Source organism: Rhineura floridana, chromosome 14, assembly GCF_030035675.1.
Source record: "Rhineura floridana isolate rRhiFlo1 chromosome 14, rRhiFlo1.hap2, whole genome shotgun sequence".
Classification (NCBI taxonomy): domain Eukaryota; kingdom Metazoa; phylum Chordata; class Lepidosauria; order Squamata; family Rhineuridae; genus Rhineura; species Rhineura floridana.
In genome coordinates, this window is record NC_084493.1 from 12,932,638 (window position 1) to 12,944,192 (window position 11,555).

At 42.5% G+C, this 11,555-nt stretch overlaps 1 protein-coding gene and 1 long non-coding RNA gene across 5 annotated transcripts in view; one reads left to right on the plus strand and one right to left on the minus strand.

Moving 5' to 3' along the window:
• Positions 1-3,381: 3,381 nt before the first annotated feature.
• On the minus strand, positions 3,382-10,039 carry LOC133369580 (uncharacterized). The gene is made up of 3 exons (XR_009758921.1): positions 9,779-10,039; positions 7,326-7,515; positions 3,382-4,534 (listed from the first exon to the last, which is right to left on the minus strand). It is a non-coding gene; the product is annotated as an uncharacterized LOC133369580 (long non-coding RNA).
• The window catches only part of GABPB1 (GA binding protein transcription factor subunit beta 1), a 31,354-nt gene continuing 29,304 nt past the window's right edge, over positions 9,506-11,555 (plus strand). The window contains exon 1 of one of the 4 annotated variants that reach the window (XM_061594865.1): positions 9,506-10,009. In XM_061594865.1, the coding sequence (XP_061450849.1) occupies positions 9,983-10,009 (27 nt within the window). In that variant the 5' untranslated portion in view covers positions 9,506-9,982. The remainder of the gene's footprint in view (positions 10,010-11,555) is intronic. The other 3 variants (XM_061594867.1, XM_061594868.1, XM_061594866.1) reach the window with 3 other exon arrangements.

The following is an 11,555-nucleotide window of genomic DNA, read 5'->3' on the forward strand; positions in this document are numbered from 1 at the left end:
ATTCAAGGTGCTGGTTTTGACCTATAAAGCCTTACACAGTGTGGGACCGCAATACCTTATGGAATGCCTCTCCCGCTATGAACCTACCCATTCACTTCGTTCAGTATCTAAGGCCCTCCTCCGGGTACCAACTCACCAGGATGCCCGGAGGACTGTTACTAGATCTAGGGCCTTTTCTGTGGTGGCCCCCGAATTATGGAACAGCTTACTGGAGGAAATACGCCTGGCGCCTACGGTTCTTTCTTTTAGGCGCCAGGTTAAGACCTGGCTATACTCCCAGGCATTTTAATGTTTAATGCTTTATGTTTAATGTTTTTAGTTTAATGTGTTCCTTTGTTACTGATTTTATTCTATATTGTATTTTAATCTCGTTTTGTACACCGCCCAGAGAGCTATTAGCTATGGGCGGTCTAGAAATGAAAATAAATAAATAAATAAAATATAATGGGTTTGTTTTTATATATGTTGTAAGTCACTCTGAGACCTTTACATCACAAGTGATTTGACAAGTCTAATAATGTCAAATGCTCGAAAGGAAAAAAATCAAGATATTTCTATTAATATAAAGTAAGATAAAGGGTTACAAAGATTTCAATTTATCCCTGCTTTATTTTTTTAAAAGGTTACCCAAGATTGTCCACCTATAGCTTTTAATATCAACTTTTTATCATTTACAGCTAATCTCGTACAGCAAGTTCCAACTCCTGAATTAATAATTCACTAATACGCAAAAAAAATCTTGCGGTTTAAGAACTTACCTATAGCCAACAGGTATTTCTATCAAACTTTAAAAAGCAGCGAAATTCAGCAGCTATAGTGAATGTACCAGTGGAACAGGAGACCTGACCTCCTCTCTGAGACATTATACTGCCCTATAAATTTGTAAAAATGACAACACAACTTGGGTTAGTCTTTTCACAATCCAATCCACTTCCAGTGTAGCTTGGAAGAATTTGGTGACATGTGTCTCTGGGCATATGGTGAGTGGTGGCAACACCTGCCATCTCCAAAGATCGAGACTTACATTTTTGTATGTTTGTTGGTGTTCTTATTACTTTGCTTCTTTCCTGTGTTACTACTGTTTCTACAGAGAATCTAACCTAGAAAATTGTATTATTCATCCTAGAAATTTGTCACATTTATTTTTATTAATTTCAAAGCCTTTTTATTGGTCAATGTCACATGATGGTGAAGATGGTTAACTGGAGGTTATCTTCTATTTCGGGTGCATTAAGAGTTGATTCTGAAACTGCAGTTTGATGTCCCTGGAGTGGACAGGGGAGAAGGAAGAGGAGGGAGGAGGAAGGGAGAGGAGAAAGGGGAAGGCAGGTCTGATAATTTGCATGCTTATCGAGTTCAATGGGATTTACCCCAGTGCAATCATGCTTAGACTAGATAAAACTAACTATGGAGGAGGAGGGGATTGGAAGGAAGGGGCAAATGAATGGGGAGGGAAGGGATAAAAGAGAGGATAGAAGGGATGAGGAGGGGAAGGTAGACTTGATCATTTGCAGGCTTTTTGAATTCAGTGGGATCTACTCCTAATACAATCATGCTTAGGATAGGTGAAACTGACTTGGGAGAGGGAAGGGAAGAGATTGGGTTGGCAGGCACTGGGCAGAGGGAAAGCCCCTTTCCTTTCCAAAAGGAAAACATTGTGATCATTGCTTTTCAGGGTTTCCCTCAACTTTTTATTCTACAGCAGGCACATGTTGTCACCCATCCAAATTAAAACCAAAGCTGTCACTGGGCATATCCACACCAGACCTTTATTTCACTTTAGATGGTCCTGGCTTCCCCCAAAGAGGAGCTGTTTCTCAGCTGTAAGTTCACCATTCTGAATTTGAAGCCCGATTCCCAGTTAGGAACTTGACATTTATCGGTGCAAACAAACCTATTTTTCAAACACACATTCTGGCCTTTTATTGCTTGGTACAGTTGCAAGCAAGTAGACCAAACATGACTTCAGGTGCTAGCACTCTCCATCCAGGGTACAACCAGCAACTTGGTTCCACCTTTGGATTTCCACCTTCTAAACCTGGCCAAGAGGACTTGGTGTTCTTGGGTCTTGCTCCATACACCCTCATATCGCAGTCTGGTAGTTTGCATATTGGGCATGTTTCATCTAAGTCTGCATGGTGGCTCTCTGTCCTTACTTAGTACAGAACAGGTAGTATCTCACACTGTGAGTGTTCACTGTGGAAAGCTTTGAAGCATAAGGCCTCCATTGTGTTCATTAGCTCTAAAGACAAATCCCATTCTTGGTCCAATTCAGTAAAGGTCAAGTCTTGTAGAGCACTGGCCCTCCCTTTGCCAATAAATGTACTTAAATTATCACATCTGTTGGCCACACAGCACAACAAAAACCTTAGCCCTCTTCAGGCATTCAAAAGGATGCGTGAGGGCTCCAGCTGGGTAGGGTGTGTGTGCATGCCAGCCCCTCTTCTTCTGACCTTTGCACATTTAATGCAAAGATCTGCAAGTTTTGAACAGTATTCACTTGAACTTGATTAGACTCCGCCAATCAACTGGGAACCCTGACTGCACAGAATCCCCCTCCAAGTCCTTTGTGAAGATCTATCTATGTGGAAATGCTGAGGCTTGGGCCTGCTTGTGAGGCCCCTCCCTGATAAGCCCATATACACTCTCTCTGAACACATTAAGAGGACTTCTGACTAGACTAAAAAGGTGAACCAGCATTCTCATTTCTTGTGACGGGGCTTTGCTGCCTTTGCCTCCATAAAATTGGCCCAAAACCACCTTTTGAATAAGGCACAATGAAGGAATCTTTTTGAAGAACACAGGGGTGGCAAGCCCATGACACTGGTTTCTTCTCTTATAGCAAGGCAGAGCAGATAATATGAATATATTTGATCAATTACGTTGTTATCAGCAAATCTAGTATTCCACCAAGTTCTTTTCAGCTAATACATATTGCGCTCATACTGTCTAGAACAATGCTCACTTCCCGTTTTAGTCTTGGATAACCCTAAAGCTTGTTAGTCCCTTTAGCTCTGATTCCATTATCACGAATATGTGACTTAGTAGCCACTGAGAAGGTTGATATTCCTCTCAACTGCATTTCACATTCAAACTGTGCAGCCAAATAAGTCATCCTAGATCAGCTTGTAGGGAATCATTAACAGCTCTGATGTACCTGGATAGCTCAAAAAATATTTCAACACTCCTATAAAATGCATTACAGCATGATTGTTATTCACCTTATTTTCTGTTAACAATTCTGACTTTCTTATAGCAAGATAGATAAAGCTACTCTGTTGCAACTATGTCCCAATTACCAACAGCATTTTATTAATTTAATTTATATCCTGCCCTTCCTCCCAGCAGGACCCCAGGGACACAAACAAAAGGACCAAAAACTTTAAAGTATCATAAAAACAAACTTTATAACACATTAAAACATGTTTAAAAATGTTTCTTAAAAAAAAGCTTTCAAAACATCTTCTAATATTAAAAACATTTTTAAAAAGGTTTAAGAACATATTAAAAAGCACTCATGTATTTTTTGGTCAGCTGTTGTCATGGCCCCGTCAGAGGACTCCTCAGATGAGGACAACTCAGGAGTAACAGCAGCAGACCCAGGAGCAGCAGGAGACACGGAGGAGCCTCCTGAGAATCCAGCTCCTTCTGCCCCTCAGCTGCAGAGCACCCCAGGGACAGCAGAGGCCCTGCAGCCAGACACAGACAGTGAACAGGATACTCCCCCCTCACCTGCAGAACGTAGACAGCAGAAGGTCAGGCAGAAGAGAGGCAGGCCTGTCTCCTTAAGGCCCAAACACTGAGGGCTCACACCTGCTGTCCATCCTGCTCTTTATAAGGCACACCTTGGCTGCAGCTTGTTGCTGACTGCAACGTCAGGCGTGGCTTTGTGTAGACCTAGTTTCCCTGCAGCATCTCTTTGACTGACCTCCTTGGCAATTGATCCCGGACCTCCACTGACCTCGCTTCTGGACTTCTGACTCGGCAAGTACGCTTCAGATAGGCCTGGCAGATTTACAACCTGACTGCTGGCTAAGGACTTTCCTTCCCTGCCAAAGACCCAGGAATTTCCAGCCCCCCGACACTGCTGATGCAGTGTAGAGCTGACAGCTGATATCTGTACAACCTTGATAGACTTTTTATTTCATTTCTCATCACAGAAAACAATGACAGGTTCATAAGTTTTCCCCTCTTGGCTCTCTTCTATGTAACCTTTTTGGAACATAGTCACTGTTTCCAGTCCCATCACTCAAGCTCTCTTCTGCTTTCCACTTTAGACTACCCAATAGCCTTCTCTTGGTGAACCTGACCCTACAACTTCTATAATACAATATATCAGGTATTTTCATGATCTTCAAGTTGTTTTGTTATATCAAGTAATGGAACATGTTTTCTCACAGCAGCAGCTTCATTCAAAGTTGGCCAGCTCTATATCCTGAGTAGATGGGTTTGCAGATTGTGTCCTTGATGGCCCACAGTTAATAATACACCTCCTTTCAAAAGATCTTCAAATTGCTCCATTGTTTTGTTATCACTAAAGAAACAGAAATGAACTAGTCAATAATATAATACAAATACATGGTGCAGTTTCATTAATTACATATAATACAGCTACATCTCCCAGGCTGTTAACAGGTTGGGATAAACAAATATTTGCACTGTTGAAACTCATGCAAATACAGTCATACCACCCTTAATGGTGTTGAGTAAGTTCCCCTGTGCACCCTCATGTCAACGGATCTCTCCAGAATCTGCCTGAATTCTTATATACCAGCACTGCCATGTAACTGCTGCCCTGGGCTCCTACTGGAAGGGCGGGATATACATCTAATTAATTAATTACATACCACTGAACGTATCCAAAAGTGTATGGACTTTAACTCAGCCAAACCTCTGAAAACTAATTACTTTTACCTACACTAGTTGTTGCAACAGAAGATACCATTTGGACTAAAAGTATGTTCTATTCAGCACCTTCTGTTTGTAGAATTAACGAAAGCTTTTGGACTACTTCAGGCCCTTCATCAGACAAAAATGATGACTGACTTTGCAGGTGGAAACCTAGATGAGGGGAGAACTAGGAGGAGGATAAAGAAAGGCAGCAAGATGAGGTTGAAGTCATGTGCAAGTTCTGGGTATTTACAGGATGATATTAGAATAAGATGTGGAGGCACAATTTATGCAGTTACCATCTGTTTCTTCTCTGAAAACAGCATAAGGCTGCTTACAGTAGATGAACAATGAAAGCATAGCTTTGCTAATGAGACTGCAAGGACTGTTTTACATATACACATCTCGAGGCCTGGAATCAAGATACAGGCCAATACACTATGTCAGTGGTTCCCAACCTTTATGAGTACAGGACCCCCTTTATAAGCTCAACAAATTTCATGACCTCCTCCCTCTAGAGAGGCAAGCTGCCTTCCAGGAAGGAAGGAAGGAGGAAAGCAGCCTTTCCCTGCAGGCTTGCTTCTTTTTGCTCCACAGAAAGCCCTCTCCTCTTGTTCTGAGTAAGGGTGTCATCATCAGCGGCAGTGCAAGGAGGAATCGGTGATAGTAATCTCCTCTTCTGGTATCCCCACCCTCAGCCTCCTTTGGCATCTGCCATGTATTTTATAGGCAGATGTCTGAAAGATGCTCTGGTGCTTCAGCAAAAGTCCTCCCCTCTTGTTTGGAGTAGGGGGGCGGTGTCATCTGCAGCAGCAGTGGGGAGCAGACTGTCCAGGGAGTGAAGACTTTTTTTTAAAAAATAAAAAATTCATTTCTTTACTGTTTGCGGCCCCCTCTGGATTACTTCGCGGCCCCCATGAGGGTCACAGCCCCCAGGTTGGGAACCACTGCACTATGTGATACACTATTGACTTAATATCCCATGCAAGTAAAGTAATGTTCAAGATTCTACAACAAAGGCTCTTACCATATATGGAACAAGAAATGCCAGTCGTCCAAGCTGGATTTAGAAAGGGGAGAGGCACCAGAGATCATATTGCAAACATACTGTACATTGGATAAGGGAACTGACAAAGGAATTTCAGAAGGAAATCACCCTGTGCTTTATAGATTACAGCAAAGCCTTTGATTGTGTAGATCATGAAAAACTATGGAATGCTTTAAAAGAAATGAGGGTGCCACAGCATCTGATTGTTCTGATGCGCAACCTATACTCTGGGACAAGAGGTTACTGAACATGGAGAAAGTAATCGGTTCCCCATCAGAAAGGGTATGAGACAGGGGTGTACTTTATCACCCTACTTGTTTAATCTATACGCAGAACATATCATACGGAAAGCAGGATTGGACCAAGATGAAGGAGGTGTGAAAATTGGAGGGAGAAATATCAATAATTTGAGATATGCAAACGATACCATACTCTTAGCAGAAACCACTAATGATTTGAAACAAATGCTTATAAAAGTTAAAAACAGGACTACAGTTGAACATCAAGAAAACTATAATAATGACAACAGATTTCTGTAACTTTAAAGTTGACAACGAGGACACTGAACTTGTCAAGGATTATCAATACCTTAGCAGTCATTAACCAAAATGGAGACAATAGTCAAGAAATCAAAAGAAGGCTAGGACTGAGCAGGGCAGCTATGAGAGAACTAGAAAAGGTCCTCAAATGCAAAGATGTATCACTGAACACTAAAGTCAGGATCATTCAGACCATGGTATTCCCGATCTCTCTGTATGGATATGGAAGTTGGACAGTGAAAAAAGCAGGTAAGAGAAAAATCAACTCAATTGAAATGTGGTGTTGGAGGAGAGCTTTGCGCATACCATGGACTGCAAAAAAGACCAATAATTGGGTGTTAGAACAAATTAAACTAGAACTATTACTAGAAGCTAAAATGATGAAACTGAGGTTATAATGAGAAGACATGATTCACTAGAAAAGACAATAATGCTGGGAAAAACAGACGGGAGTAGAAAAAGAGGAAGATCAAACAAGAGATGTATTGATTCCATAAAGGAAGCCACGGACCTGAACTTACAAGATCTGAACAGGGTGGTTCATGACAGATGCTCTTGGATATTGCTGATTCATAGGGTCGCAATAAGTCATAATCGACTTGAAGGCACATAACAACAACACACTGTGTGAGATCAGAAGGGAGCAGAGTTATATCTAAGGGCACCTCATCTCCGGGGCATCATTCTGCACTCACTATATCCAGTGGTTCTCAAACTTTTTTGGTTAGCGGCGCATTGTAAAACATATAAAAAATTTCTGGCGCACTTCGTGTACAAAATTAAAAATATATTAATATATTTTAAACTATGAATAAAAATAACTTAAACTATAGAAAACTATTACTTACCTTATTTTAATAAATTAAGCATGGTCATGAGAGACATGAGCTTGATGGTTTTTGGCAACCTTTTCAACGTCAGGACGTATACGAGATAAACATACCCTCATTTCATCTTCAATGCACTGGAGCCTTTCTCTTTTTTTGCATTTAATGTTAGTGCATAAAATCCTAATTCACACAGGTATGATGTAGAAAGCTGCATCAAAATGGACAAAGCTTTTTTAGCTACTGAAGGATATTCTTCTCTAATTGAAATCCAAAAATTTTCGACAGACAACTCTTCATGTTTTTTAGTCAGCAATCGCTGGCTTCTTCAGATAATTTCAAACCAACAACCAATGGAATTTTTATGAACAGGTTTTGAACCCAATCATAGTCTTCTACGTTTAATGATGGAAAATAAAAGTTTAATTTCTCTTCCAGAGTTGTCAAATGCTCAACTACGATAGGAGTCATTTCTTTTATATTGGTTTTACGTAGCAAAGGAAACATTTCAAAATTACTATCTCTAGCTCTATTTTTCCAAATTGCTATTCTTTTCTGAAATGCAATTAGCTTATCTGTCGAAGTTAGAATATTTTCATTTTTACCTTCCATACTTGTATTGAGGTTATTAAGGTGCATAAATATCTCTGTTAAATATTCCAGCCTGGAAATCCAAAATTCACAATGAAGATATTGACAAAAGCGTTTGTGTTTTTCTTCCTCAAAAAAAATGCAAGCATCTCTTTTCGGAGTTCCTGTACGCAACATAGCACCTTCCCCCTTGACAGCCATCTCACTTCTGTGTGTAAAATTAAGTGTCTGTACTGTGAATCCATATCAATACAAATTTGCTTAAATAAATGAGTCTTTAATGGTCTGCTTTTAATGAAATTAACCAGTTCGACAACTTGGTTTAAAACTTTTTGTAATTCAATTCCTAATGTTTTTGAAACGAGGACCTCCCTATGTAGAAAGCAATGAGTTGTAATAACATTGGGATTTTGCGGTTTTACGAGTGTTGTAAATCCTTTCATAAACCTACCATAGATGGAGCTCCATCTGTATGAATCAGTTGGAGAGAACATGTAGCCTATTCTGCTGTCTGGCTCAAACTAATATGAGTCACCAGCCTGCATCCTAAGTGACCATGCACACATGCGTGTTTTGAATGCGTTTCAAACGCTCCTCCGTCATGTTGCTCGCTAGCTGTGTACAATAACTGTTACCCTAGGGGCCTAGCCTAGCTATTAATTGATCATGGATATAATAAATCTCTATACAAATGGGTTTCTTCTCATTTTTAAAATATACTTTCATAATATTCACGGCACACCTAGCCATCTCTTGCAGCGCACCATTTGAGAATCACTGCATACCATGCAGAAAGATCCTGTTCAGTTATAAAGCACAAAGGCAGCTGTCATGTGACCACATACAGAACTCTTGAGTTTTGTAGAAGAGGAACTGTGGAAATATTGAGAAGAGTGGATTTTATTGAATTTCAAACATAATTTGTGACATGTAACTTGTCCTAAGCTGCCCAGAGTGCATGATTGTAGTGGATGGACAGAGTATACTGTCTGGAGAAGTCATAAAACCGCTCACTTCTTAACTACCTTTTAGTAGGGTCCTAGTAATTGTATTAGCCAACCATAGTTTTTGGCTTTTACCAAAATATGTTAACAGTGCCACCCTATATATCTATAACTGTCCCATTGAGTTTTATGGACCTTATTTCCAGATATGCAAGTATAAACTATAATCCTATGCTGTACTTAACTGAATAGTACACAGAAAAACAGGATTGCTCTGTTATGCTGCAATCTTACATACACTTACCTGGGAATAAACTCTACTGACCACACTAGGGTTTGCGTAAGACTGCACTGAAAACAATTTATTATACAAATAACGCAATCCTATACACGTCTACTCAGAAGTAAGACCCAGTAAGTCAAATGGGGCTTATTCCCAGGTAACTGGGCACAAGATCGTAGCCTGAACATCATTATTCTACTACTCCCTGCTGGCACCGCCTGCCTATCAACTTAGAGCTGAGTAGTATCCGCTCCCTCAGTAAAGCGGCCATTGAGGAGCCGAATCACAAACACAACTGTCTGCTCCCCCGCCCATTCAGGCGGGAAAAAAAAAGGAGCAGCAGAAGATGGCGGCTCCCTTTTTCGCCTCGTCTCCCCCGCCCTTCTTCCGGGCTCTGCGCCTGCGCTCAAACGCTCGTATCCCTCCGCCGATTCCCCCTCTTTTGTCAGAGACCGTTTGTGCGATAAAATAATCCCGCGTCCCGATGAGAGAAAAAACACCCCTCAGGTTCGCAACTTCGAGGCGCCCCGTTTCCCCAGCCGAGAGAATTTCTCACGAGAAGTACCGCAGTGCGGCCTTCCCAGATCCGCGCGAGGTCCCCCGCCTTCCCCTCCTCCTCCTCGGGCCTCTTCTTCCTTCTTCGCCTCACCCCTCACCAGAGCGACCGCCTGTGTCCTTCCGCCGATCGCGAGCGGGGACTTTTTTGTGGGGCTTTTGGGCGCCTATGAGAAGCGGCGGCGGCCTTCGGCGCCCCTGCTCGTCGTGCTGGTGGGCGGCGGCGGCGGCCGGGCGCAGGCAACACGGTAAGCGAGCCCTCCTCGCCTCCGCTTCTTCGTCTTCCTTTCTCCCCCCCACCTCCAATGGCCGGGCCGGCCAAGCTTTTCCAGGTCAGTCTGCGCCTTTTTGTATAGGGCCCTTGTTACCGGATGTGGAAGTTGATCTCTTCTTCGCTGGTAAAAAATAATTCCACTTCCCCCGGAACCCGGCGCTTACCGCGGCTCCCTCTACTCCCTTCAAGCGCCCAACCCAGCCAGGATTTCCTGTCGGGGAAAAGCGGGGACGGGAGAGGCCTTCCGGGGATCTGACGCTCGGGGGGGCTCCACCTGGGGAAATGGAGCCGGAGGGGGAGGGGAACAGCAAACCGGGCCCCTCTGTGTGAGGGAAGAGGCTAAGGGCGAGGGTGGTAGAGGCCATGCCGAGGTGGTACGCTCGAGACGACCCCTCTTCCCCGTGTCAAGTTGTTCACACGTTTCTTCGAACCCCCGACCCGTGTATCTTCTCCCTGCGCCTACCCCACCCCCGAGCATGCGCTGTCTCTCCACCTAGCTTCAAGGGACTTGCAGTTATAAGACGCGCTGGGCGACCTGATTATGAACGAAGGCCTCCTTTTTCATCCATTTCGGATGCATGATGCACACCACACACATATACACAGGGTTGCTCAAAGGTGGCTATGCTCTGCGCACCGGCCCAGGGACCTAAGCGCCGCTCTGAACCTGCCGTGGGACTTTGTTTCTGCCCTTGCACGAATACCTGAGAAGCCAGCCTTGTTAAACACGCTGGGCGCACGCACCAGTGAAGACTTATTTGTGAATAAGCATGCGTAGACTCAAGAAGTGGTTTTACTTGGGAGTACGGCTGCAATCCTTGCTAGGGTGTAATCCCCACTGAATGCAAAGGGGACTGCATCTGAGTAAATGTGTTGTAAGAGTGCGTTGTGGGATCGAGTGAATGTACTACTGAAAGTTTTTAATAAGCATTCCATAACTTCAAAACAAAACAGCACAGGGCTGGGATCCAGTGAGCTACTTTAGCTCATTGATAGAGCACGTGTTTTCTATAGAAAACAGGTTTGGATTTAACTCTCAGCAGTATCGGGTAAAACGGTTTTAGGTAGCATTGCTGGGAAAGGCCTTTGGTGAATCATGTTAGTTGCAGGAGACACTGAAACAGGTTGAAGGACAAATAATCTTTTCATATTTTGAGAAGGCAAAAATATATGTACTCATTTCTTAAAAATATTTTTTTGAAAAAATGTAAAAGGCCATATATTGTATATACTTATTAATTCAGGGCACATACTTTGGAAAGCAGCTATGAGTTTGGAGCCCCTCCACCCTAAAAAACAACAACCCACCACCTTGGTCAAGAGTTCACATTTTGCATTATACAATTTCCCCTTCTGTATTAATTATTGATCATTCTAGTCCCTTGCTTCTGAGATGAGATCAACTCCACTACTAAACTAATAAAAAGTATCACAGGCTGTGGCTATTTGAAGGCTGCTGTGAATGGCTGTAGGTTTCTTATGAGCAGCTCATAGACTTTACAGATTCCCAAGGAAAATACACAGTGTTCTTAACTTTTCAGATGCTCTTGATGCTGATGTTATAATCCCAGATTTAATATTTTCAAGGATACAAAGCTCTGTTT